Raw genomic sequence first — 25,963 nt, 5'->3', positions numbered from 1 at the left:
GCAGTCATCTGGTAATCCGGAGGTTCCTGGTTCAATTCCCACTCCTCCCGGGCAGCTTGTCGAAGTGTCCTTGAGCAAGACACTTAACCCCTAGCCTAACTGCTCTCGATGAGCAGGTTGGCACCTTTCATGGTTGCCCCCGCCGTCGGTGTGTGAATGGGTGAATGTGAGGAACAAAAATTGTAAAGCGCTTTGCATAAATATAAATGCACCATATACCATTTAACTAACGTGTAACCATGGAGCGCTACAGTAACCATGGAGCCCTACAGTACAGTAACCATGGAGACCTACAGTACCGTAACCATTGAGCCCTACAGTACAAGAACACATTCCGTCTCGTTTTGTTTCCCCACTCAAATGTAAGATTGACACTAATAGAAGCTTAAGCAGCTTTTGTTTTTCATGTTGATTAATATCTGTTTCCTGTAGATATACTGACCACAGATCAGATATGCTGACCACAGCGCCGCAAATCAATCTTTCAAACTGATACAATCATATCAATGGTGCTTCTTGAGTCGAACACTGCTCTTAGCTGCTAAACTCAGTTTTATCTTCCTGCTACAACCGCAAATAACCTGAGAACCCGTCTTGAATGCAGGGCAGGAAACTCTTTCTTTTCTTTTCTTTTTTCTATAGACCACAGTTTGCTGCTGGTTTGCAAAATTCTAATCCAGCCACTTTCACTCCTTCAAGCCAAACGGGTAGAAAACAACCTCCAAATAACGGGTGGTTTATCTGTCAGTCTCTGGTAGATCAGACTTAACCCACTAGTCACAGGTCAGTAGGGCTGTCTTAAATACTTCGAAGCTTCGTTCGATGGCACAAGCTTCGAACATTAAAAGTTTAAAAAATTTATAAAAAAAAAAAATTTAAATGTTTACTTCTGTGTGTGTGTGTGTGCATGGGGCCATTGGGTGGGGCCGGGGGACAAATACACTGGAGGAAAGGAACCCAGCTCAGCACTGCCCAAATTATATCATCACTATTGCCTGTTTGAAGGATATCATCCTCAAACACATATACACCCAGTGGCGGCTCTACCACTAGGGGCGCTAGGGCGCCGACCCACCTGCTGGCCAGCTGCTGTTAAATCAGAGAAGAAGACAATAAAACGTTTTCGTTTTTGTGTTTTATAGCCCTATAAATAATATAAACATGTTTAAAATGAATAATATTTACTAATTTTAAGTGTTTGTATTTCCAATGCACAATATAACGTTATTATCTAAATTAAAAAAACATCGTTTTCATGAGCAGGAAGTGAATTTTTTTTTTTTTTTTTGTATTGTATTTCTCGCCCGGGCTAGAAGCGATAGCGCTCTGAGTGCGCGTCACAGTTTGATCGCTGTCTCCGTCACAGCCAATCAGTGCATACGGCGTTGTGCGTTGAAATATGACTATTATGTTGGAATCCGAGCGCGATTTGAAGCGGTCTAGGCAGCAGCGTGAACTTCCGTGAAGAATTTCCATAGCCGCATTTCGCGGAGACGCTCTCTGATTGGCCGACGCCAGTATTTTTTTCCATGGCAGAATTTCACAGAGACGATCTCTGATTGGCCGAATCCAATTTCTAATGTTCCAATTCTAGCTTCTAGCTTGGTTCCTAGGTTGGGCTAGGTTGTTTGTCTTAGCGTGCCGTGACTGCAAGTTCTTTAGACTGTTAAGCTTAGGCACTCTTTCAAAGTTGGTTAAGGTTAGAGTTTGTCTTAGAGCATGGCGATAGAACGCCAGGTAGTTTGCAGTCTGTTCGAGCGGAAATGGACAAAGGAATGTACTTGTTGAGTGTTGTGCTAACGAGCTCAGCTAACACTTGGCTAACAAGCTATATGGCGGATTATACACGTTTATCAAGCTCTCCTGCCCTGGACGTTTCAACTAAACAGTGAGTCTCTCTCTCTCTCTCTCTCTCTCTCTCTCTCTCTCTCTCTCTCTCTCTCTCTCTCTCTCTCTCTCTGTGCTTAACGTTAACGTTTGTAAATAGTTTTTTTTAGGAGCAGTACTACTGCTGGCCATTCATGAAGCGAGACATTGCTGATTGTTTATTTATTTTATAACACAAGACTATGACTACCAACTGCCTAGCCAGCCGTGTATCAATCTTGGATGCAATAATAACGTTACTTACCACACTGACTATGTCGATGGCTCATTGATTTAACTACTGCAGCTCTCTCGGATTGAAAATACGTGGATTATGGCTTGTTCAATATCGTCTATGTTTGAATGAATGAATGAATGAGAACTTTATTAACAGATTGCAGAATGGGTACAATACAGTACGGCTCAATACACACAATTGTTAAGGGGATGCAGACCAGAGAAAGACGTTTGTCTTGTTTACATCAGATTTTCGATTCATATCGATAGTTTAATAGCTAGCCTTGGCTCGTTTAACAATATGCAAAATATGTGTACAGCCCTGTACTCATACTGAAGTTATTCTTGGTATATAATAGGTCTGATTGTGTAACGAATCGATTCCACGTCGCGCTGTGTGTGAGAGAGAGAAGGAGAGAGGGAGAGATCTGCCTGTGTTTGGAGACGGGCGAGTTTTGTTTCTAACTTTTCTATTTATATTGTGTTTCAAGTTGTGAATTAGAGTCTAGACTATACTTTATTTGACTGGTTGTGTGTTGTTGTAGTAACAGCTGAGCGACTCGTTCATAAGAGCCGATTCATTGCCGTGAGCGTGAGTCGAATCGCTCACGTCTTGCCATGAGTCTTGCGTGGTACTGTACTGTACATGTTTGCAAATATTTGGTATAGCGCCCCTAGTGGCGAAATGGAAGTGAAGTGGAATGAACTATCCACCCCAGTTAGGACAGCCGAATCCCGTCCAATCTTTCGCCGTCGACTAAAGACTCACTTCTTTAACCATTATCTGAAATAAAATTAAAAAAATCTAACCCTAACTAACCTTACTGTCATGCACTTGTCCTAATAAACTAACCTACACTGTAACATGCAACACTTTGATGAATATTGTTACTCAGCTGATAGAGTTGTATCCTTCCTGATGACCTGTCGTACAGAACTTGTAAGTCGCTTTGGATAAAAGCGTCAGCTAAATGACTAAATGTAAATGTGAATGTAAATGCCTTGTAGAATTCCACACATAAGAAAGAAAGATACTGGGATGAATAAACAAAATAGGAAATAAAATGTAGAAATGCATGCAATACATAAATAAATATGAATCTCCATATATGAAATAGAACATTTAGATAAGGTGCTACTGAGATGTTTTGGTGAGTTCTTAGTTTTTTTGTGGAAATAGCCCTTCTTAAAAATGCATGAACATTCACTGATAATTGGTCTGTAGTGGAGTCTACAAGGTCTACATTGCCGGACCATGTAGAATCCGGACCTTGTAGACTGACATAATTCTGTGCATAGTTTAGTCTACACAGGCCATATTTCAAATAATCAAAATCTTACTTCATTCATCTTAAACATTCTTGATTTGGGGGATTGGTAGTTCCCATGAAATCTGAAGTTGTTCAAACGACAACAGCGATCCACCTTGAATTAAATCACACAGCCGTGTTGGCTGCGCCACAGTCACGAAAGGGGCTACTTAATTCATTAATCCAATCCACTTTATTTATAGAGAACATTTAAAAACAACAAAGTTTACCAAAGTGCTGTACAAGTCCCACAACATAAGATTAAAAAAAAAAATATATATATATATATATAATATATAAAAATTAATTCGAAGCTTCGAATTAAAATCGAAGCTCGGCCCCGAAGCTTCGATTGCCAAAAAAAAATTCGAAGGTCAGCCCTACAGGTCAGAATGACTATATTTTTACTGGTGGTCTGTGTTAACGGTTTGAATGTCTCCCTATGACCGGTTTCGGTTTGCTGTTGGTGTTTTTAATCAAAGTTCCTACTCGTCCTAGAAAACCTGGACATTGAGAGACTAGATTTTCAGTCATAGAAAACCTTTCCTGGAAAAAAGTAGAAGTTGTCCTGGAAATGTATTTTTTCAGACTGCCTGTGTAATCCTATGTGTGTATTTTGCTTGAAACTCGACTGTTGGTAGGATTATAGCAGCGCCGCCCAATTTGGTGCCAAAGTTTGACCCACGCTCTCTTTTCATTTTGGCGGCCATGACATTTGACAAGCTCATGTTTATTCTCCTTATTTTTTAAAGTGCTATAAAATCCTGACTGCAATGACTACACAAATGTACATTTTGTGCAGATAAAAAGCGAAAACTGCTAAAAGAATACTAGGCCTACCAGTAAATGATGACCCGCGACAGTGGCTCGGGAGGTAGAGCAATCATCTCGCTCCTCGCGCATGTCGAAGTGTCCTTGAGCAAGACACTTAACCCCTAACTGCTCTCAATGAGCAGGTTGGCACCTTGCATGGTTGCCCCCGCCGTCGGTGTATGAATGTGAGTGAATGGGTAAAATGTGAGGAACAAAATTGTAAAGCGCTTTGGATAAAAGAGATATATATATAAATGTACCATTTACAGTATGTGACCGTTTGAGAGCAAGTGCTGTCCTGGATTGTCAAGGAGAAACTCATGAAAATGTGCCGGAAAATGATTCCTGAACGCGTGTTGAAACCTTGTGTTCTAGGTGCAGATGGGCAGTTGATCGAGAAAGCCTCCCACTCGGGCATGATCAACCCCAGCCCCCAGTGGCAGAAGCTGACCCACAACGGGCCTGTGGCCCAGTTCGACTACCAGATCCGGGTCAGCTGTGACGAGCACTACTACGGTTTTGGCTGCAACAAGTTCTGTCGACCAAGAGACGACTTCTTTGGACACTACACGTGCGACTACAATGGCAACAAGACCTGCCTGGAGGGCTGGTCCGGCCCAGACTGCAACATCGGTAGGTTCTTTTAGCCCAGACTGCAACATCGGTAGGTTCTTTTAGCCCAGACTGCAACACCGGTAGGCCCAAGTTCTTTTATCCCCGGCCCAGACTGTAACATCGGTAGCAGGCCCCCATACTTTTAGCCCAGACTGCAACATCGGTAGCAGGCCCCCGTTCTTTTAGCCCAGACTGCAACATCGGTAGGCCCCCGTTCTTTTAGCCCAGACTGCAACATCGGTAGCAGGCCCCCGTTCTTTTAGCCCAGACTGCAACATCGGTAGGCCCCCGTTCTTTTAGCCCAGACTGCAACATCGGTAGCAGGCCCCCGTTCTTTTAGCCCAGACTGCAACATCGGTAGCAGGCCCCCGTTCTTTTAGCCCAGACTGCAACATCGGTAGCAGGCCCCCGTTCTTTTAGCCCAGACTGCAACATCGGTAGGCCCCCGTTCTTTTAGCCCAGACTGCAACATCGGTAGCAGGCCCCCGTTCTTTTAGCCCAGACTGCAACATCGGTAGCAGGCCCCCGTTCTTTTAGCCCAGACTGCAACATCGGTAGGCCCCCGTTCTTTTATCCCAGACTGCAACATCGGTAGGCCCCCGTTCTTTTAGCCCAGACTGCAACATCGGTAGGCCCCCGTTCTTTTAGCCCAGACTGCAACATCGGTAGGCCCCCGTATTTTTAGCCCAGACTGCAACATCGGTAGGCCCCCGTACTTTTAGCCCAGACTGCAACATCGGTAGGCCCCCGTACTTTTAGCCCAGACTGCAACATCGGAAGGCCCCCGTTCTTTTAGCCCAGACTGCAACATCGGTAGGAGGCCCCCGTTCTTTTAGCCCAGACTGCAACATCGGTAGACCCCCGTACTTTTAGCCCAGACTGCAACATCGGTAGGCCCCCGTTCTTTTAGCCCAGACTGCAACATCGGTAGGAGGCCCCTCGTTCTTTTAGCCCAGACTGCAACATCGGTAGGAGGCCCCCCGTTCTTTTAGCCCAGACTGCAACATCGGTAGGCCCCCGTTCTTTTAGTCCAGACTGCAACATAGGTAGGCCCCCGTTCTTTTAGTCCAGACTGCACACAGACTGCATTACAATGAGTGTGTGTGGATGTGTGTGCAATGAATGTAGAATGGATGGATTCAATACAAGGATTCAATGTCCCTGACATCACCAGTGGCCATATTCAAACTCTCTTACTCTAAATAACTGTCAAACCAAATGGATGTGTGCAAACCCGTTTTTGTCTGAGATGTGCAAAATAAATCGGCATTGTTTTTCGGTGAAGTCCCCCATTTTAAAAGCGACACGTGTCGACACTAAACAAGTGTCTTGGACGTTACTACACTATATTTTACAACGGTATATCTTTCAACAGTATATTATAACTTAAAAATGTGCCAGGATTTTTGGAGAGCAGGTAACTAACGCTGATATATTGATTGATCTGGAGAGCAGGTAACTAATGCTCAGATATTGATCGATCTGGAGAGCAGGTAACTAATGCTGAGATATTGATTGATCTGGAGAGCAGGTAACTAATGCTGAGATATTGATTGATCTGGAGAGCAGGTAACTAATGCTGAGATATTGATTGATCTGGAGAGAAGGTAACTAATGCTGAGATGTTGATTGATCTGGAGAGCAGGTAACTAACGTGTCCCCCCTCGCGTCCTCCAGCTATATGCCGACAGGGCTGCAGTACGGAGCACGGATCCTGCAAAGAACCAGGCGGCTGCAAGTAAGTAATTGGATCATGGTTTTCCACTTTTCCCTTTCATCTCTTATTATTTGCTCTAGCTGACGTTGCGGGCCCCTTGAAGTGCTCTAGCTGACTATGCGGGGCCCTTGAAGTGTTCTAGCTGATGTTGCGGGCCCCTTGAAGTGCTCTAGCTGACTCCGCGGGGCCCTTGAAATGCTCTAGCTGACGTCGCGGGCCCCTTGAAGTGCTCTAGCTGACTATGCGGGGCCCTTGAAGTGCTCTAGCTGACGTTGCGGGCCCCTTGAAGTGCTCTAGCTGACTCCGCGGGGCCCTTGAAGTGCTCTAGCTGACGTTGCGGGCCCCTTGAAGTGCTCTAGCTGACTATGCGGGGCCCTTGAAGTGCTCTAGCTGACGTCGCAGGCCCCTTGAAGTGCTCTAGCTCAGTGTTTCTCAACTGGTGGGTCGTGACCCAAAAGTGGGTCGCGGGGCCATTTTGAGTGGGTCGCGGATGTGCGTGTAATCTTTTTCTTTTAAAGTAAAACATTAAAATTTTTTATTTTTTATATTTTTTTTTATTTGCACTACCTATCTTTGTGAAAGTGGCTTCTCAGCTCTGGTCTAGCTGAAGACAAAGCGGGGGAACATATTGGACATTGAGCATGACCTCAGAGTTGCTTTGTCTACCATCACCCCAGACTTTGAGACTCTTGTCAGGAGCAAACAACATCCCCAGTTATCCCATTAGTTCCCTGGGATGTTAAGCTAAGAAGTCTGCTAAGAAGGATATATTATTTATTATTATTTTTTTATTTCATTGTGTTTTTAGCCCTTAGTTGCACTTTTGTTGCAACCCCAGTTATCCCATTAGTTCCCCCAAACTTACTGTAGGTCTGTTAAGCTAAGAAATCTGCTAAGAAGCATATTATTTATTATTTTATTTCATTGGGTTTTTAGCCCTAGTTGCACTTTTGTTGTAACCCCAGTTATCCCATTAGTTCCCCCAAACTTAGGTATGTTATGTTAAGCTAAGAAGTCTGCTAAGAAGCATAATTATTTATTATTATTTAATTTCATTGGGTTTTTATCCCTAGTTGCACTTTTGTTACAACCCCAGTTATCCCATTAGTTCCCCCAAACTTAGGTCTGTTATGTTAAGCTAAGAAATCTGCTAAGAAGCATATATTATTTATTATTGTTTTATTTCATTGGGTTTTTAGCAATAGTTGTACTTGTTGCACTTTTTTGTGTTTATTTCATGTTTTGAAAGATTGCGTATTACTGCAATTAATTTTTTTTTACATAAATCATAGTTGTTAAAAAATTTGGGTCGCGACTTAATGACTAAGGAAAATGTTGGGTCCCGAGGCTAGACCAGTTGAGAACCACTGCTCTAGCCTAGCTGACTCTGCGGGGCCCTTGAAGTGCTCTAGCTGACTCCGCGGGGCCCTTGAAGTGCTCTAGCTGACTCTGCAGGGCCCTTGAAGTGCTCTAGCTGACGTTGCGGGCCCCTTGAAGTGCTCTAGCTGACTCCGCGGGGCCCTTGAAGTGCTCTAGCTGACTCTGTGGGACCCTTGAAGTGCTCTAGCTAACTCTGCGGGACCCTTGAAGTGCTCTAGCTGACTCCGCGGGACCCTTGAAGTGCTCTAGCTGACTCTGCGGGACCCTTGAAGTGCTCTAGCTGACTCTGCGGGACCCTTGAAGTGCTCTAGCTGACTCCGCGGGGCCCTTGAAGTGCTCTAGCTGACTCTGCGGGACCCTTGAAGTGCTCTAGCTGACTCCGCGGGGCCCTTGAAGTGCTCTAGCTGATGTTGCAGGCCCCTTGAAGTGCTCTAGCTTACTCTGCGGGACCCTTGAAGTGCTCTAGCTGACTCCGCGGGGCCCTTGAAGTGCTCTAGCTCAGGGGTTCCCAAACTTTTCAGGCCGCGACCCCCAAATAACTGTCAGAGAGCCGTGACCCCCACTATTATAGGAGGAAAAAATGTAAAAAAATAAAATAATTATAATTATTATTTTTTTTTATAAATGGAAATGTATGGTTGAAACATGCAAACGTTCAAACACACACACACACTAATATGCATTGGAGGCTTTTAACCAGGGCCGGACTGGGGAAATCATTCAGGCCAGGAAATATAGTGCAAAATATAGCCCCAGTCAGGCCACTTTTTAAGCAGGGTCCCCCACCAGGACATTTTGCCAGGTGCAGTGCTGAGAGTTAAGTCATGTCGGGACGGATAGAGTACAAACACCGGTCCCACTTTTTTAAGACTGTTTCTCTCGTACGTGCTTCCACTCGAGCCAAGAGACTATCGGAGCCAGTGCTCTTAACAGAGATGCATGTTGAGCTGTTCAGTGACCGGCCCGCTGGCTGGCTGGCTGGCTGGCTGGCTGCGTCTCTGTGGGGAGAGAGGACTGAACAGCCAGGACTCCTAATGAGACAGGCGTCATCAGTGAAATTGTGTGCAACTCTTGGATGAGCCTTAAAGTGCACTGTTTGTGTAGCCAGTGGTTTCCTAATGCTGTTTGTGAACACAGCCGGAGGACATTTTGTGAAGTAAAAACCAAGAGCATTGTATCCTCATCCTGGAAGAGGCCTTACAGCTATACTCTGTCTGGAAGAGGCCTCACAGTTAGACTGTCTGGAGCTCAGCGTATCCTCGTCCTGGAAGAGGCCTCACAGCTAGACTCTGTCTGGAAGAGGCCTTACAGCTAGACTGTCTGGAAGAGGCTTCACAGCTAGACTCTGTCTGGAGCTCAGTGTATCCTCATCCTGGAAGAGGCCTTACAGCTAGACTCTGTCTGCAGCTCAGCAATTAGTCGCTTTTATGATCGTCGTTTTGGCAAAATGTCAAGAATTGAACTTGCAAAGAACGTTTTATGAATTCTTAAAACTGGGATTCCCCTTTTAACCCCTAAAAAATGGTGCATTTATATAGCAGCTTTTATCCAAAGCGCTTTACAATTTGTTCCTCACATTTGACCCATTCACTCACACATTCACACACCGACGGCAGAGGCGATCATGCAAGGTGCCAACCAACCTGCTCATTGGGAGCAGTTAGGGGTTAAGTGTCTTGCTCAAGGACACTTCGACGTGCTGCCCAGGAGGAGCGGGAATCGAACCGGGAACCTTCAGATTACCAGAAGACCGCTCTACCTCCTGAGCCACTGTGTATATAGTAAACGTAGGTATATCCAGCCCTGCTCTGTAGTCGGTCACCGAGCTGTTTTCCCATCATAGCAGTGCAGTTACACAACAGTCCTGGCTGCTCGCCAGCTCTCCCTGTAACCAGCCTTAAGTCAGCAGAGTCACGGCTAATGGAACTCCCCGGGGCATCTCTTCAGCTCTGGTTTCATCCTGTTTATCTCTGCCGGGTTGATACATACTCGGTTATATTACGTGAACCGTTACGGTGAAGGAATTTTATCCTACGGCGCCTCACTGTACCGTGATCTACGTTATCTGTACGGCTCAGCCCATAGTGAGATAGCCAGTTTCTAGCCACATTCTCTCCTCTCATTGAGGCTTCACAGGACCACACCGTTTTTTTTTTAAAGTGTGCCAAATTTCCACCACAAAGTGTTTTCTGTCCAGCACTTACAAGTGTAAACGGTGCTCACCTGCCCTGCACCCCCCCCTCCCCCCCTGCGTTAACCGGTGACGGTCTGGGGATCTCCGCCAGGGCGTCCCGCTCTGCTTCTCATGGCCGGAGGATTAGAGCACTTTTAAGAATAGCCTCTTTAATCACAGACCTTGGTTTACTTAAACCACACGTTTATTTTTACAGCCCGTCCGTTTCTCAGCAGGCTAATCAGTGTGTTGTGCCCCCCCCACCCCCCGAAGGGTCGCTGGGTTTCCTGTCGCGGTGCTTCAGAGCAGAGCGCCGAATCGCTGCTCTGCCACCTCTTTTAAAACAGCCATTTTTTTTTTATCTGTGTCGGCTGAGGGGCTGGATGACCCTTCTCTTTAATTACGGAGTACAAGAAGAAGGCAGACTTTTATCTTGCATCAGTGTAGTTGTGGACCTGGACTTCTCCTGTCTCTCTTATTGGTCAACAAGCTGCTTTCTCCCTGTGCGGGCCCCGGGGCCCCAGAGTCGTCATGTCGACGGAGACGAGCGCTCGGAGCAGGAGCGTGTTATATATTCTGTTAATAACGACACGGAGCAGGCCAGACACTCCCATTGCTGCTCAGAACTGGCAACAACAACCCTTAACACGCTTAACCCTTGAGCACCACGCTTAGCGGTTATCTCTACCGCTAGATGGCCAGCTTGATAGTCGTTTCACTATATTTGCAAAGCGGTGTGTGAGTTCTGTATTATAGCTGTGGCGACTGGTGTGGCTCATTTGACAGACATTACTTGTAGTGCAACATGGAATTTTTTTTTTGTTTCTACACACTGTAGTTTGTAGTTTATTACACACTAAACATCACGCATTTCCAAGATAATCCAGTCTTTTAATCCATAATCCAGACTAACTATGATCGTTAGAAAAACCTAGAATATACCTTACCTTAGCCAGAAGGTATTCCAAAAAGAATAATTCCAAGTGATCGCATCGCCATCGTGATTACCAGTGTGCCGGTATATGTCTATACACATTTCGATGGTAAAATAGGCTTAGGCAACGGAATTTCGAGGCGATCAGTGTGAATCTCTGTTCAAGCAGGAGGCGGAGCCAAAAAAAAAAAAAGGGAGCGCGTGTATCGACACAAAGCCTTTCCAGTTCAGACACAGACGATACTGCCACCTGGTGATAGTCGATCGGCATTGCAATTCAAACATATACAAACAACTCAGGGACGGTTAGAATGATCTGGATGATGATTTAGAACGGGGATCAGAGGAAAAAGATCAAAGGATCAAAACCAGAGAAATCTCGGGTCTGGCGCTCAACCGCTGGCGAGTTAACGCGAGAAATCTCGGGCCTGGCCGTGAATGAGTTGGGGGAAAGAACCATGCAGTTTTTATTTTTTTATTGTTTTTTTGTACAGCCCTATGTATTTGCAGTTGTAAAAGTCAACTTTGGGGCCGTGAGAATGTGATTGGTCGTCACCCGCAAGAACCGGACTTCTGTTGTCTTTAGCAGTGAATGTACACGTCACATGGTTTACACACACAATGGAACATTCCCACTTGCCATCTTTAGATAATTAGGTTTGAAAATGTTCAGCTGAAAACTTAATACGGACTACGCTGATTCTTTGTGAATGGTTCTATAACAAAGTGGCGTGTGTGTGTGAATGCATATGCGTGTGTGTCAGACCCAAGGTCACATATGTTACGAACTAGAGCTAGTCTAGGGGTATGTAGTCTTAACAATCCAAGCTATACCCCTAACATTAAGTGTAGTGTTGAGGAAAAGACGAGGGAATATAATAAATTGTCTGGTTTTCAATGAAGACTAAGAGAAATAACAGCAGGATTATCTTACCATCTCATGTACACAAGATCACGGGCACGGTGCTTCCTGGAGTGACCGCGCTGCGGTCGATACGATAGTAGTTACGTTTTTCTTTTTGATATAATTGGTTGGTCTGGTGACAAAACAAACACTGGTTTTCTTAACAACCAAGAGTTCCTGGTCGGTTCACGATAAGCATGTCTCTCGCTGTAACCGACCAACTACCTCACGCCACTTCCGCTTTCCACTTCTTCTTCCCGCTACCCACTGCTGCGCTGCGTTCATCTGCTTCTCATGCTGTGCCACACTCTTCACGTTACTCTCACTCCTGCGTTATTATTTATCAATGAAAACTAGGGATGTCCGATATTATCGGCCTACCGATATTATCGGCCGATATCGGCATTAAAATGTGATATCGGAAAATATCTTTTTTTCTTCTTTTTTACATTTCTATAACCTTTATTTACCCAGGCAAGCAAGTAAGAACAAATTCTGATTTTATTTATTGTCAAAAGTATGCATAATGTTGTGTTAATTCCACAACAAGAGATATGTACCTGAAATTATTCCATTTTTGGGGGGGGGGAAACCATGCATATATCGGTATCGGTTGATATCGGAAATTAAGAGTTGGACAATATCGGTATATCGGTATCAGTAAAAAAGCCAATTTCGAGCATCCCTAATGAACCTGTACAAAAAGGTGAATCAAAGGAAAGAAAGATGGAAAAGGAAAATAGAGAAATTGTCATATTCCTCTCGTTAACTACTATTTTATTCCTATTTTATTCCTCTCATTCCTAACGCGTAGTATTTACCAAATACGTATTAGAATTAGTTTGAACCTACTTAGAATAGCAGAGAGGTCAGGTCTTGTCACATTACACTACACGAGACATGGGCCCGGTCTGTCGCATTAAGCTACATGATACACAAGTCAGGTCTTGTCACATTAAGCTACATGAGACACGGGTCAGGTCTGTCGCATTAAGCTACATGAGACACGGGTCAGGTCTGTCGCATTAAGCTACAGGAGACACGGGTCAGGTCTGTCTCATTAAGCTACATGAGACACGGGTCAGGTCTTGTCACATGAAGCTACATGAGACACAGGTCAGGTCTGTCACATGAGGCATGTGAGTTGCAGCAGGATTTTGAAGTTAGTGTAGTGTGCTTGTCTGTGAATGATGATACCTGACCCTATCTGTCCTGCATGGCAAAACCCCTGTTAAAACAAACACGAATGGATTATGTTTTACAAATAATATTTGACCCAGATGTGATAAAGAAGGGCATGTGCAACTCCTGTCTTCGTGGGAACCAGGATTAAGAGTTTGGAGAAGTTACTCCAAACAATACAATACCCAGAGAGCAGGCCAAACAGCCCCTCCCCCCTCCTGCCAGGTGTCTGCTGGTGCCAGCAGAATACAATGAGCAGCGATGATGCTCAGTGTGTGTGTGGGGCCTGGTTTCCCACCGTTCCCACTATTGTTTTTTTCATTGTGGGGACACTGGCCAGACCCCACAAGGTAACAGAGCTTTTTCTTTTATGGTTCAGGTTAGGTTAACCCTTACAGACCCACCATAGACCCATTTTAGGGGGGGGGGCAGGGGATATTTAGGGGGATATAGCAGGTCAACACAGTAGATTATCTTTAGGGAGAGATAGCAGGTCAACAGTAGATGATATTTAGGAGAGATAGCAGGTCAACAGTAGATGATCTTTAGGAGGAGATAGCAGGTCAACAGTAGATCATCTTTACGAGGAGATAGCAGGTCACCAGTAGCTGATCTTTAGGGGGAGATAGCAGGTCAACAGTAGATTATCTTTAGGGGGAGATAGCAGGTCAACAGTAGATTATCTTTAGGGGGAGATAGCAGGTCAACAGTAGATTATATTTAGGGGGAGATAGCAGGTCAACATTGGTGATCTTTAGGGGGAGATAGCAGGTCAACAGCTGATCTTTAGGGGGAGATAGAAGGTCAACAGTAGCTGATCGTAATGGGGAGATAGCAGGTCAACAGTAGATGTTCTTTAGGGGGAGATAGCAGGTCAACAGTAGATGTTCTTTAGGGGGATATAGCAGGTCAACAGTAGATGATCTTTAGGGGGAGATAGCAGGTCAACAGTAGATGATCTTTAGGGGGAGATAGCAGGTCAACAGTAGATCTTTAGGGGGAGATAGCAGGTCAACATTGGTGATCTTTAGGGGGAGATAGCAGGTCAACAGTAGATGATCTTTAGGGGGAGATAGCAGGTCAACAGTAGATGATATTTAGGAGGAGACAGCAGGTCACCAGTAGATGATATTTAGGAGGAGACGGCAGGTCACCAGTAGATGATATTTAGGAGGAGACAGCAGGTCAACAGTAGATTATCTTTAGGGGGAGACAGCAGGTCAACAGTAGATGATCTTTAGGGGGAGATAGCAGGTCAACAGTAGATGATATTTAGGGGGAGACAGCAGGTCAACAGTAGATTATATTTAGGGCGATCTCCGCCGGGCAGGTCAACAGTAGATCTTTATGGGACATTATGATGGAAATGTATAATAGCCGTTCTCATGCTCAATTATGTATTACAGCAATCTCTGGTGTTGTCACTTGGATGTAAAAGCTGACGCTGCTCCATAGACGGTGAATGGGGCTCTGAATTTGTGAGGCCGTAAAATAGTTTGTGTGAGCACTTGCAACCAAATTAGGTTTATATTCTAGCTCTATATTCTACTGTTCAAAGAACTAGAACTAGAATTCAAACTGCATCACACAAACATTACATGATGAGCTCCACCCTCAGCTTTTACATCCCAGTGACGTCACCGATTGGAGGGTTCTTTCCATAGAAATCTCTGCTTTCCAGCTTTAGGAGAGAGTGGTGCATGTTCACAGATCCCCCAAGTGGAAACTGAAAAGATTCAAACATTATTGTACCACATTCAATAAGCCTACTTAACAAGCAGGGGAGAAATGTGGTCCAACCTACATGAGATATAAAAGGGTTGTGCAATACAACATAACCTTGGACTTATGATGTTAGTTGGGAGGGAAGGAAGGGGTTGTCTCTCTGATGTCTTGTCTGTATGTCTGTCTCTGCTGTAACAAGGTTGTCTCTCTGATGTCTGTATGTCTGTCTCTGCTGTAACGTGGCCATCTCTCTGATGTCTTGTCTGCATGTGGGTCTCAAGCATTACATCACGCGCAGGAGTGTGTTATGAGAATTAGAGCATGCCTAGGGGTGGTTGTTGGGCCCGAGGAGCAGCCGAGGGTTGTTAAGTAGAAAGATAGTGGAGATAAAGTGGAAGTAGAATAGAATAAAATTAAATAGGCCAGGGCTGTACAATTGTGCACGATGTAGTAAGGAGTTTGGGAATGAATGTAAGTCTATGGAATGTCCCCCACAATGCATGACACAAACACGGCTGCGTGTGTTAATTCTGAGTCATGGGAACAAGGATGGAGAGCCCCCCCCAGCATCTGTCGGTGCCAAGCCACAGCCACTGTGTTGGTAGGGAGAGCGTCTCGCCACATGCTAACGTTAGCCGTGCTGAAGGTCCCATTGGAGCCGTAATTTAGTGTTTTGTTTTTCGTTTGGTTAAAACGCTAAATAGTCTTTTACCCCGAGTATTGTTGTTGAACAGCTTTATTGCACAAACATGCCTCCTACTTCAGATTAATTTGTGGTCTTTTATGTGAGGATGAGAATACTCTCCTTCTTTGGGTGTTTTTCCTTCTTTCTTTTCCATTTGTACAGCTCTGTCCTGTGTAGCATGTAGTTAATCGAGTTCAGATTAGCACTTGCTTGTTTATAAAGGAATATAGGTTTTACCAGAAGGTCTCATTTTCTGATACCACTGTTGCTATTTAACCTGAATGTGTTTTGTTTCATGGCTTTGTTCACATGGCTGTTTATTTGTGAAGGTTTGCTTGTTGATATTGGATAACTGTGCCCGCTAAATGCCTACAATGTAAATGCCTAAGATGTAAATTCAACGTAGCGTACCGGTATATTCACGAAGGAGACCTTGTATGTACTGTTTGTTTAGTCTACATATCTCTGCGAGTAGGGCTGGGTGATATTGAAGAAATGTTTACTTTATCTTTATATATCAATATATATCAATACATCACAATATCTGCTCATGTACTGTATGTGAAATCATAGGTCATGTAATCCAGTTAATGTTAATCTTTTGATTAATGTAAAGTGTGACATTAAAGCAAAACTGCAATTTTCTAATGACTACAAATATTTCGAATCACAATTTTGTGAGACATTTTAGATAATAATGTGCTTTGTTATTATCAACTTGGGCAAGGGGAATTGTGTGTCATGATATCTCGATTTCATCACTCAATATGATCCCATTGAAAGAGGATAAATGATGATGTTGAATTGTTGTGTGTCTGTGTTGCAGGTGTCTGTATGGCTGGCAGGGTCAGTACTGTGACAAATGTATCCCCCACCCTGGCTGCGTTCACGGGACCTGCGTGGAGCCTTGGCAGTGTCTGTGTGACACAAACTGGGGCGGCCATCTTTGTGACAAAGGTTTGTTTCCTCTCCATGTCAGTCCGTCAGTCTTAGTGCTGGACTTGTACCGCTGTTTCTCCTAATGGACCCGTTTCACTTATGTCACCATAAAAACACTGCATTATTGCAACAGGGGATCTAATTCAAAGTCTTTAGAGAAAGAATACAGGTCTGGACACTGAGTATGTTAATATGGTCATTCCACTACCACTGATCCCGGGTCAGTCCTGGCAGTTCTTCACTGCCACATCAGGGAAAGAAATCCTTAGTAATATAGGTCACTGGTAATATATAAACACCTTGGTAATATATAAACACCTTGATAATATATAGATACCTTGGTAATATATACTGTAAATACCTTGTAAAGTCATTGTGATGGTACATTAGCCCAACATCAGATTCCTGGAATCTTGCCAGCTGACATTACAGGATCATTGAACTATAGTTCCAGGTCTTGAATGTTGATCATTGAACTATAGTTCCAGGTCTTGAATGTTGATCATTGAACTATAGTTCCAGGTCTTGAATGTTGATCATTGAACTATAGTTCCAGGTCTTGAATGTTGATCATTGAACTATAGTTCCAGGTCTTGAATGCTGATCATTGAACTATAGTTCCAGGTCTTGAATGTTGACCATTGAACTACAGTTCCAGGTCGTGAATGTTGATCATTGAACTACAGTTACAGGTCTTGAATGTTGATCATTGAACTACAGTTCCAGGTCTTGAATGTTTACCCCTCAATTTGATCCCCTGCTGCGACGCAATAGTCTGTTAAATTTGACCTAAATCCAACACATATGAGGTACAATTATTCAATTTATAGAGTATAGAAGCAAGAGCCATTTTTAACTGCATCATGAATGTATAGAATGGCCATTTGTCCTCCATGTTGGAAGACACAATGGTTGATGTGTGCCAAACAACAGTTGCTATGTGTTGTTATATGAAAAATATATAAAACAACATTTTTATAAATCCGTAACTTATTACTGGATCTTGTACAGACATTGACTCCAGCTAAGAAAATACCCCTTCTGCTCCCAAATATCCTAGAGTTGGCAGTCTGATCCGTGTGCTGTTTCCTAACCCGTGTTATCGAACACTCTCCTTCCCAGATCTGAACTTCTGCGGAACTCACCAGCCTTGTCTCAACGGGGGGACGTGTATCAACACCGGACCCGACAAGTACCAGTGCAGCTGCGCCGAGGGGTACTCTGGAGGCAACTGTGAGAGGGGTAGGTTCACCTCAGCCTTACTGTGAGAGGGATAGGTTAACCTTACTGTGAGAGGGGTAGGTTAACCTCGGCCTTACTGTGAGAGGGGTAGTTTCACCTTACTGTGAGAGGGGTAGGTTCACCTCGGCCTTACTGTGAGAGGGGTAGGTTCACCTCGGCCTTACTGTGAGAGGAGTAGGTTCACCTCAGCCTTACTGTGAGAGGGGTAGGTTCACCTCGGCCTTACTGTGAGAGGGGTAGGTTCACCTCAGCCTTACTGTGAGAGGGGTAGGTTAACCTCAGCCTTACTGTGAGAGGGTAGGTTAACCTCGGCCTTACTGTGAGAGGGGTAGGTTAACCTCGGCCTTACTGTGAGAGGGATAGGTTAACCTCGGCCTTACTGTGAGAGGGGTAGGTTAACCTCGGCCTTACTGTGAGAGGGGTAGGTTAACCTCGGCCTTACTGTGAGAGGGGTAGGTTCACCTCAGCCTTACTGTGAGAGGGGTAGGTTCACCTCGGCCTTACTGTGAGAGGGGTAGGTTCACCTCAGCCTTACTGTGAGAGGGGTAGGTTCACCTCAGCCTTACTGTGAGCGGGGTAGGTTAACCTCGGCCTTACTGTGAGAGGGGTAGGTTAACACCATTGACCATATTCACACGGTGGCCATTTTGCTCTTATGTCATGCTCCCACCTGGGGCTTCTTCCTACACCTTTTCAGTCATTTTAATATTGTTTTCTTTCTTTAATATTGTTTTGATACACGTTTTCAGAATTACATATTATTATTATTGATTTCTATGTACACATATCTTTGTAAAGAAAACATAAATGAACTAAACTAAACTAATCTTAACAGGGTGGAAAGGAATCCCACCCTCAGCATAAGACATAAGTGCAAAATGGCCACCGTGTGAATATGGTCAGCTGCCAGGAGGAAAAATGTGATCCGATTTTGATTTGTGTCTCACTGTTCTCCCAAAATACGTCATGTTCACAAGTAGCATGAGTACACATGTCAATAAGAGCAGCCGTAGCGCCACAGACGGCACTAGAAACGGCGCCGGATGTGGGACACAAACCAAAATGACTCTAAACCACGGCAGTTACAAAGAAAAACATGGATAGAAGACTGGTAGCTCAGCCCCCATCACCCTCCCTGAGACACTGCATGTCTAGGACTTAGTTTCACAGCCCCCATCACCCTCCCTGAGACACTGCATGTCTGGGACTTAGTTTTGACCAACTTCTCATCATGATAGGGGGGCTATACTACGACAAAAGTTTAAGTCTCTGGTCAGGTGTTTTCTTCTCCCTGCTTCCACATGTTGCATGACCCCTTAGCACCGGACCAGCTACTTTCAGGCTGGAAATGTTGCAACGTCTTGTGTTTCCCAATTTAATCGAGACAAAATGTGGCATAGCAACGTCCGGATTCTGTGTGGTTTTCTTAATTCAAGACACTCAAGCTCAATTTATGCAGTGTGGTTACAAATCTGGCCATAATGGGCTTTCGAGGCTGCATTTGCACTGATGATGATTATGAATGGATTGTTCTGGGGCCTTGGCGAGCCTGCAGACGAAGAGGTCAAGAGGTGCCTCGAGTTTGTAATCAGAGGAGGTGGTAACTCTGCCCTAATCTGTTTCCACCCCCGGGCTAAGTGGTCCCACGTCAGGTAATCCGCGGGTTTGATCCTGCTGGTGGTGGGGTGGGGGGTGGTCATCCCTCTGCTCCTCAGACAGATGGGTGCTGAAGTTCAGCTGCTGGGAACACTTAACATGGAGATGATGGGTTTTTTTCTCATTAAATCTGAGCCTTGCGGGGCGCTGACAGCTTAACTGCAGAGATGTCAGGAAACCGTGCCCTTAGTGACAGGAGGTCCACAGACCAGGGAGAGACTGGGCTATTGTAGCCATGAGGCCCCTATCAAGCTAGCTATCCACCAGTCTCCTCCAACCACCCCTACCAAGCTAGCTATCCACCAATCACCTCCAACCTCCTGTACCAAGCTAGCTATCCACCAGTCACCTCCAACCTCCTGTACCAAGCTAGCTATCCACCAGTCACCTCCAACCTCCTGTACCAAGCTAGCTATCCACCAGTCACCTCCAACCTCCTGTACCAAGCTAGCTATCCACCAGTCTCCTCCAACCACCCCTACCAAGCTAGCTATCCACCAGTCACCTCCAACCTCCTGTACCAAGCTAGCTATCCACCAGTCACCTCCAACCTCCTGTACCAAGCTAGCTATCCACCAGTCACCTCCAACCTCCTGTACCAAGCTAGCTATCCACCAGTCACCTCCAACATCCTGTACCAAGCTAGCTACCCACCAATCACCTCCAACCTCCTCTACCAAGCTAGCTACCCACCAATCACCTCCAACCTCCCCTACCAAGCTTGCTATCCACTAGGGGTGGGGGAAAAAATCGATACGTAGTAGTATCGCGATACTTTACGTGGCGATACTGTATCGATACAGGGACGCCAAGTATCGATATTTAATTATTATTATTATAATTTTTTTGTATAAGGAAGTTGCATTGTTCATTTCAATACCTGTAATAGTACAGTAGTCCACACACACACACATGTGCATTCAGTTAAGTTGGAATATGACTGTAATACAAACAGTTCAGTTTGTCAGGTACATGCAACACATTACAGTGTTTACATCTGTCTGCTTGAGAAAATACCATGTTCTGCAATAAAAATGTTTGAAGTGAGATGAACAGACTGAACTTTATTTTATTAGATAAAACACATTGACAGTTTTACTATGCAGTAAAAAATATATATATATATCGCAATATTCACGATATATCGAGTATCGCGATAGTATCGTATTGTGAGGTCTCTGGCGATTCCCACCCCTACTATCCACCAGTCACCTCCAACCACCCCTACCAAGCTAGCTATATCCACCAATCACCTCCAACCTCCTGTACCAAGCTAGATATCCACCAATCACCTCCAACCTCCCCTACCAAGCTAGCTATCTACCGGTCACCCCAAACCGCCCATACCAAACCAGCTATGCACCAGTCCCCTCACCCTGTGAATCATTAATTTTTTATTAATTTGGGACTCAGTCATCCCTAACTCATCCACAAAAGAGAAACTCCAGTTCCCTCCTCCCCTTCCCACCCTCCCGCCACCTTTCTCATCCTGCGCTGCCTCTCTGAAGAAGAATGGCGGTGAGTCGGGGGGGAAGTCACGGTGCATTGGTCAGGTCAACTTAGCATGAAAGATGATTTCCTGGCGGTGTGGTCTGCCGGCTGGGTAATGAGAGTGAGATGGGGGGATTTGAGGGGGGGGATGAGTGAGGGGTGGGTTCTACTACCCCCCTGGATGTGCTCTGCTGACAATTAGGGTGGTCTGAGGGGCCGCAGGCTGGTTGCGATGAGGCCCGACAACTTCCAGCATAGAATGAACCACAGCAGCAGAATAGAATAAAGTCCCATCTGTGACCAGGCCAGGGGCAGTACGACAAAAAAACTGCACTTTTTCTTTTTTACCTGGACGTGTTTTGGTTTAAAAGCAAAGTCAACAAAAGAGCATTGTTCTTATTATACATGAAATGTCTGTAAAATGAGCAAAAGTGTCTGTTTTAAAAGCATGTGTTCCTTTTTACAGCAGAGCACGCCTGTCTGTCCAACCCCTGCTCTAACGCAGGGACCTGCACGGAGACCAGCCAGGGCTACGAGTGTCACTGTGTCCCCGGCTGGAGCGGAACGACCTGCACCACCAGTAAGACCCCAAAACATCCACATAATACAGATCAATATCTTCATAACAAAATCTAAACACTGGATTAAAGGGTTACTGGAGAATTTCCTAATCTTGGGTCTTCCCATTTTTCTTCATTTAAAGGTCGAATTTATAATGCAGCCAAATGGCAACCTCGTCTAGACAGACGAGCCCTGTTTGTTTACATTAGTGACTTAGGCTGCGGTTACATTATAGCCAAAACTATTCGTTTCATTTAGCTTTTCAGAACGCTGTGTATTCGCAGGCAAGTTAGACGTCGTTTTGTCTCGTGAGCACAGTGATGTATATACATGTAGTACAATGCCAAAGCAGTAGGTGGCGATGTAGTTCAAACATGAAGGCCATTTTCAACCAATCAGAAAGGTTGAACTACACTACACTTCCTGCTCAAAATCAGAAAAGCCACCATCTCGCGTGAGCCATTTAGCAACATAGCATTTATTTTTCAGCAAGAAACAAAGTGCAATAAACAAAAACGGATACATTCACTGTGTTCTGCCTCATTTGTTGATGAAACAAAACCAACATCAACACAATTGACCACCAAGAGCGGAGAGTTTAGTCTCACAAAAAGATCTTTGATGTTGTTAGCTACATGCTAATTTTATTGGCGTTTTCCATGTATATAGTTAGCATCGAGGCTATCGTACATTAACGTAGTAACGTTATCGCTAGTAGAATAAATGGATGAAAACATTATTTAACAGATGAAATTAAACAAATAGTTTTGGCTATAATGTAACCGCAGCCTTAGTATACTGTCATGTCTCCAGGCCTCTCTTGGCAGCACCTGGGGGTGTGACCAACATCCCCCTATCCCCACTCAACTCCAATCAGACTAAAACTAAAACTACGTAAACAAAGTGCAATACCAAGCGTGGCTCTTTTACCTAGAGGTTGCTGTTTGACAGCATTACAGATTCTACATTTAAGCACTTGTCACAACAATATTGCAGCTTCAGTTACCTAAAAGAAATGGCTGGGTAGCAATGTTAGCATTGCAACTGATGGATACTTCTAGCTGCAAGCTGGCTTGTTAGCATTTAGTGGTACCCATTTATACCATAATATAATGTTTTGGGGTACCTAGACCAACAATGAACATGTTTTCCCTAATATGTGTCTTACTAAAAATCACAATACAGAATTCAGAATGTGATGGTGGATACTGACTGTCAGGGTATCCTAACATGTGATGGTATCTTATAGGGGTGTAACGGTACACAAAATCCACGGTTCTGTACGTACCTCGGTTTTGAAGTCACGGTTCGGTATTTTTTTATTATTATTATTATTATATAGCAGACAGATGCCTTGGAGGATAAGTCGTGGACAACTGTAGCGTGTGCTTGTTTATACATAACCCCTTTCATGACTGTGATGCTTGAATACAGGGGCAGGGCTTGCATTACAGTCATGAAAGGGGCTAGTTTATAGAGCTGGTGGTATGACTTGCTGGCTGAAATACGGACGAGGGAATGAATGAATGAGAACTTTATTAACAGATTGCAGAATGGGTACAATACAGTACGGCTCAATACACACAATTGTTAAGGGGATGCAGACCAAAGAAAGACGTTTGTCTTGTTTACATCAGGGTCCCCCATTTTCAATTCATAGTGCTAGGTAGCGGGGCTATATTACTTTTAACATGTGCTTAAACCCAGTGTTCTCGACAACAGAGTATAGTTGCAGATCTGCTGCTATAAAAACACCTATGGCGTTTGTTATTGCGTTGGTCTGAATTAATAGCCAGATGCTTCTTGAATGCAACGGGGAGCTGGGTTTGCACTAGCATATGTTTCTTCCGTGTACCAGTGATATTCACATTTGGGTGATGCCGTTTCAAATGCGTGATAAAGTTCGCAATAAAGTTGAACAATGACATGGCTCTGGCTTGTCAGTTAGTATTGACTCGCCATACTAAAGCTAATATGCTATGCTGAATTACAGCTCTCGTTCAGTGTAGCTGCGCGCTGCGTGGAATGAACAAACAACATCTGTTTAGTTGTGCACGTTATATTAGGGCCGGGGGGATTTAAGTTCCACAAAAAAAGGTTCCATACCGTTGCAATCGCTCGGTGCACAGCGCGTACTGTACCGGAGGACCACATTGAGGCGGTACAGTACGTATCCGCGTACCGTTACACCCCTAGTATCTTAACATGTGATGGTGGATACTGACTGTCCTGGTATCTTAACATGTGATGGTGGATACTGAGTGATTTTCTCCCTCCTAGATATCGATGAATGTGCTCTAAACCCCTGTAACCACGGAGGAACCTGTCAAGATCTGGTCAATGGCTACAAGTGCCACTGTCCCTCACAGTGGACGGGCAAGACGTGTTTGATAGGTGAGTCTCACTCTCTCTCTCTATCTCGCTCTTCACTGATCATTATGGGATGGATACTGGGGCAGTGGCTCAGGAGGTAGAGCAGCCATCGTCTGGTAATCTGAAGGTTCCCGGTTCGATCCTGGCTCCTCTCTACAGCGTGTCGAACAAGTGTCTTTGAGTTGAGCAATTGGGACATTTGGACATTGGACCAAAATACCAGCCTAAAGTATGGCAATGTTATCAAGCAATTTCAGTAATTGTACTGTACAATAGTAACTGTACTTAAATCTTACACTAAGAGCCACATTTAACATGTAAAAAAAACTAAAATGAATCTAAAGCGAAAGAGATTTTATATCTTTCCACATATAGAAGGATGTTGGATCTTTTTTCATATCTCAAATATTTTTTCCCCAATTCCTCCAAACTCGCAGTATGAATGGATGTAAGTAGTTGATCAGATCATTGCTTTAATGCTCAGACTTGGTGTCAGCTGTGTACTGCTTCCCAGCCCACATGCCACTGACCGGGCCCCTCTCCCCTCACCCACATGCCACTGACCGTGCCCCTCTCCTCTCTCACAGATGCCAACGAGTGTGACGGCAAGCCCTGTGTCAATGCCAACTCCTGCCGCAACCTGATTGGTGGATACTTCTGCGAGTGCGTCCCTGGTTGGACAGGCCAGAACTGTGACAGCAGTGAGTTGTCGGCCGTCAGCTGCAGCTGCGGAGTGTCTGACACCTGTCTCTCATCTGCCCCTCGTTCATTCCTTTTCTTTCTTTCTTTCTTTCTTTCTTTCTTTCTTTCTTTCTTTCTTTCTTTCTTTCTTTCTTTCTTTCTTATTTCTCTATATCTTAACATATCTCTTTCACTCTCCTCTTCTCTCTTTGTCTGTCTCTCTTTCACTCTCCTCTTCTCTCTTTGTCTGTCTCTCTTTCACTCTCCCTCTTTCTCTCACATACTCGCTCTGTCTCTCTCCCTCGCTCTCCCTCGCGCTCCCTCTCTCTCCCCCCCCCCTCTGTCTCCCCCCTCTCTCTCACCACAAGCTAATGCTTAACTCTAATATAAAGGTAAAGACATAAGTGCTGTGGACCAGAGGGGCCTCTTGTCTGTAGTGTAAATGATCCTGCCCTCTCATTATTAGGCCTCTGTGTGGCCAAGGCTGTGCTGATGATCTCTGGCTAAAAACAGTCTCGAGCTAGTTTCACTTGGCAACACGTTCAGCCCACGTTGCCTAATACCAACCATTGTGTTCGCTCCGCGGTGTTATTATCCCAGCCAGAGCGCGCTCTAACTTCTTACTAGTTTTAAAGGTGCAATCTGTAATCCAAATGTAAACCACCCAAACCAGATAATTTTCCAAAAATCTTTTTTGGTGCATTTTGATGCCTTTGTGTTGTTTACATTTGTAACATCTGGTAAAGAGTGATCAGTATGATAAGGCATGAAAGTTATAAAAGGCCATAAAATGTTTTCCATCTACAAGTGAAACTTCTCAGGAATCTTATGTGCACACAGCCAACATTCATAATTCATAACATTCATTCATTCAAATGAATTAAAGTCTGGCCGTTTAAAGGGAATACCACTAGATTTAACAACTTGTGTGTTTCTTTTTCTATAGTCTTACATCAGCTCAATCAACTCACCCAAAGCCTGAAACCAGAGAGCAGAGATTCAGAAAACCTGTGATGTCATCTCGGTGTTAAATCTGGGCCTGGTATTCCCCTTTCTTCATTCAGCAGGGGCCCCTTTGTGAGGGAAATAGGGCCAACATGTTCTCTACTAACTAGACCTACAGTATCTCATCGAGTTGTGTGTGTGTAACGATGTTCTCATAACGAACCTGACGCCTGTTTCTCCTGACGCAGACATGAACGACTGCAGGGACCAGTGCCAGAACGGAGGAACCTGCAAGGTAACGTCAGAACCTGGAGGTAGAGCAGAACTGCTCGTCTCGCCTGCATCAGGCTCTCTGTTTGCTTGATCATCCTACTTAGTCCGTCTGTGTTTCTGCACCACAACATTATTTTGCAGCAGTATCTATGATGTATAATAATGTATAGCTGCCATAAAGCGTTCGCTCCAAACACAGCAGTGAAGTTGTTGTGGAATAACTCTCTGAGACGGGCTGCGAGGGGAGCGGGTTCAGAGAGG

The 25,963-nt window shown here is 44.6% G+C and overlaps 1 protein-coding gene across 4 annotated transcripts in view; it reads left to right on the top strand.

The window, feature by feature from the left end:
- Nucleotides 1–25,963, top strand: part of jag1b (jagged canonical Notch ligand 1b) — a 124,314-nt gene that overhangs the window by 63,291 nt on the left and 35,060 nt on the right. For 3 of the 4 annotated variants that reach the window (XR_014620107.1, XR_014620108.1, XM_084321789.1), the window contains exons 4-11: nt 4,602–4,859; nt 6,519–6,579; nt 16,368–16,498; nt 17,603–17,722; nt 21,336–21,449; nt 23,711–23,824; nt 24,391–24,504; nt 25,678–25,724. Coding sequence is in view for 2 of the 4 variants with exons in the window: in XM_084321789.1 (XP_084177915.1) it covers nt 4,602–4,859; nt 6,519–6,579; nt 16,368–16,498; nt 17,603–17,722; nt 21,336–21,449; nt 23,711–23,824; nt 24,391–24,504; nt 25,678–25,724 (959 nt within the window). In the remaining 2 variants the exon portion in view is untranslated. The remainder of the gene's footprint in view (nt 1–4,601; nt 4,860–6,518; nt 6,580–16,367; nt 16,499–17,602; nt 17,723–21,335; nt 21,450–23,710; nt 23,825–24,390; nt 24,505–25,677; nt 25,725–25,963) is intronic. The other variant, XM_084321790.1, reaches the window with a different exon arrangement.

Source organism: Notolepis coatsorum, assembly GCF_963971535.1.
Source record: "Notolepis coatsorum genome assembly, chromosome: 9".
Lineage (NCBI taxonomy): Eukaryota > Metazoa > Chordata > Actinopteri > Aulopiformes > Paralepididae > Notolepis > Notolepis coatsorum.
Note: the sequence above shows the minus strand (reverse complement) of the source record. Positions and strands in the feature narration are given on the sequence as shown.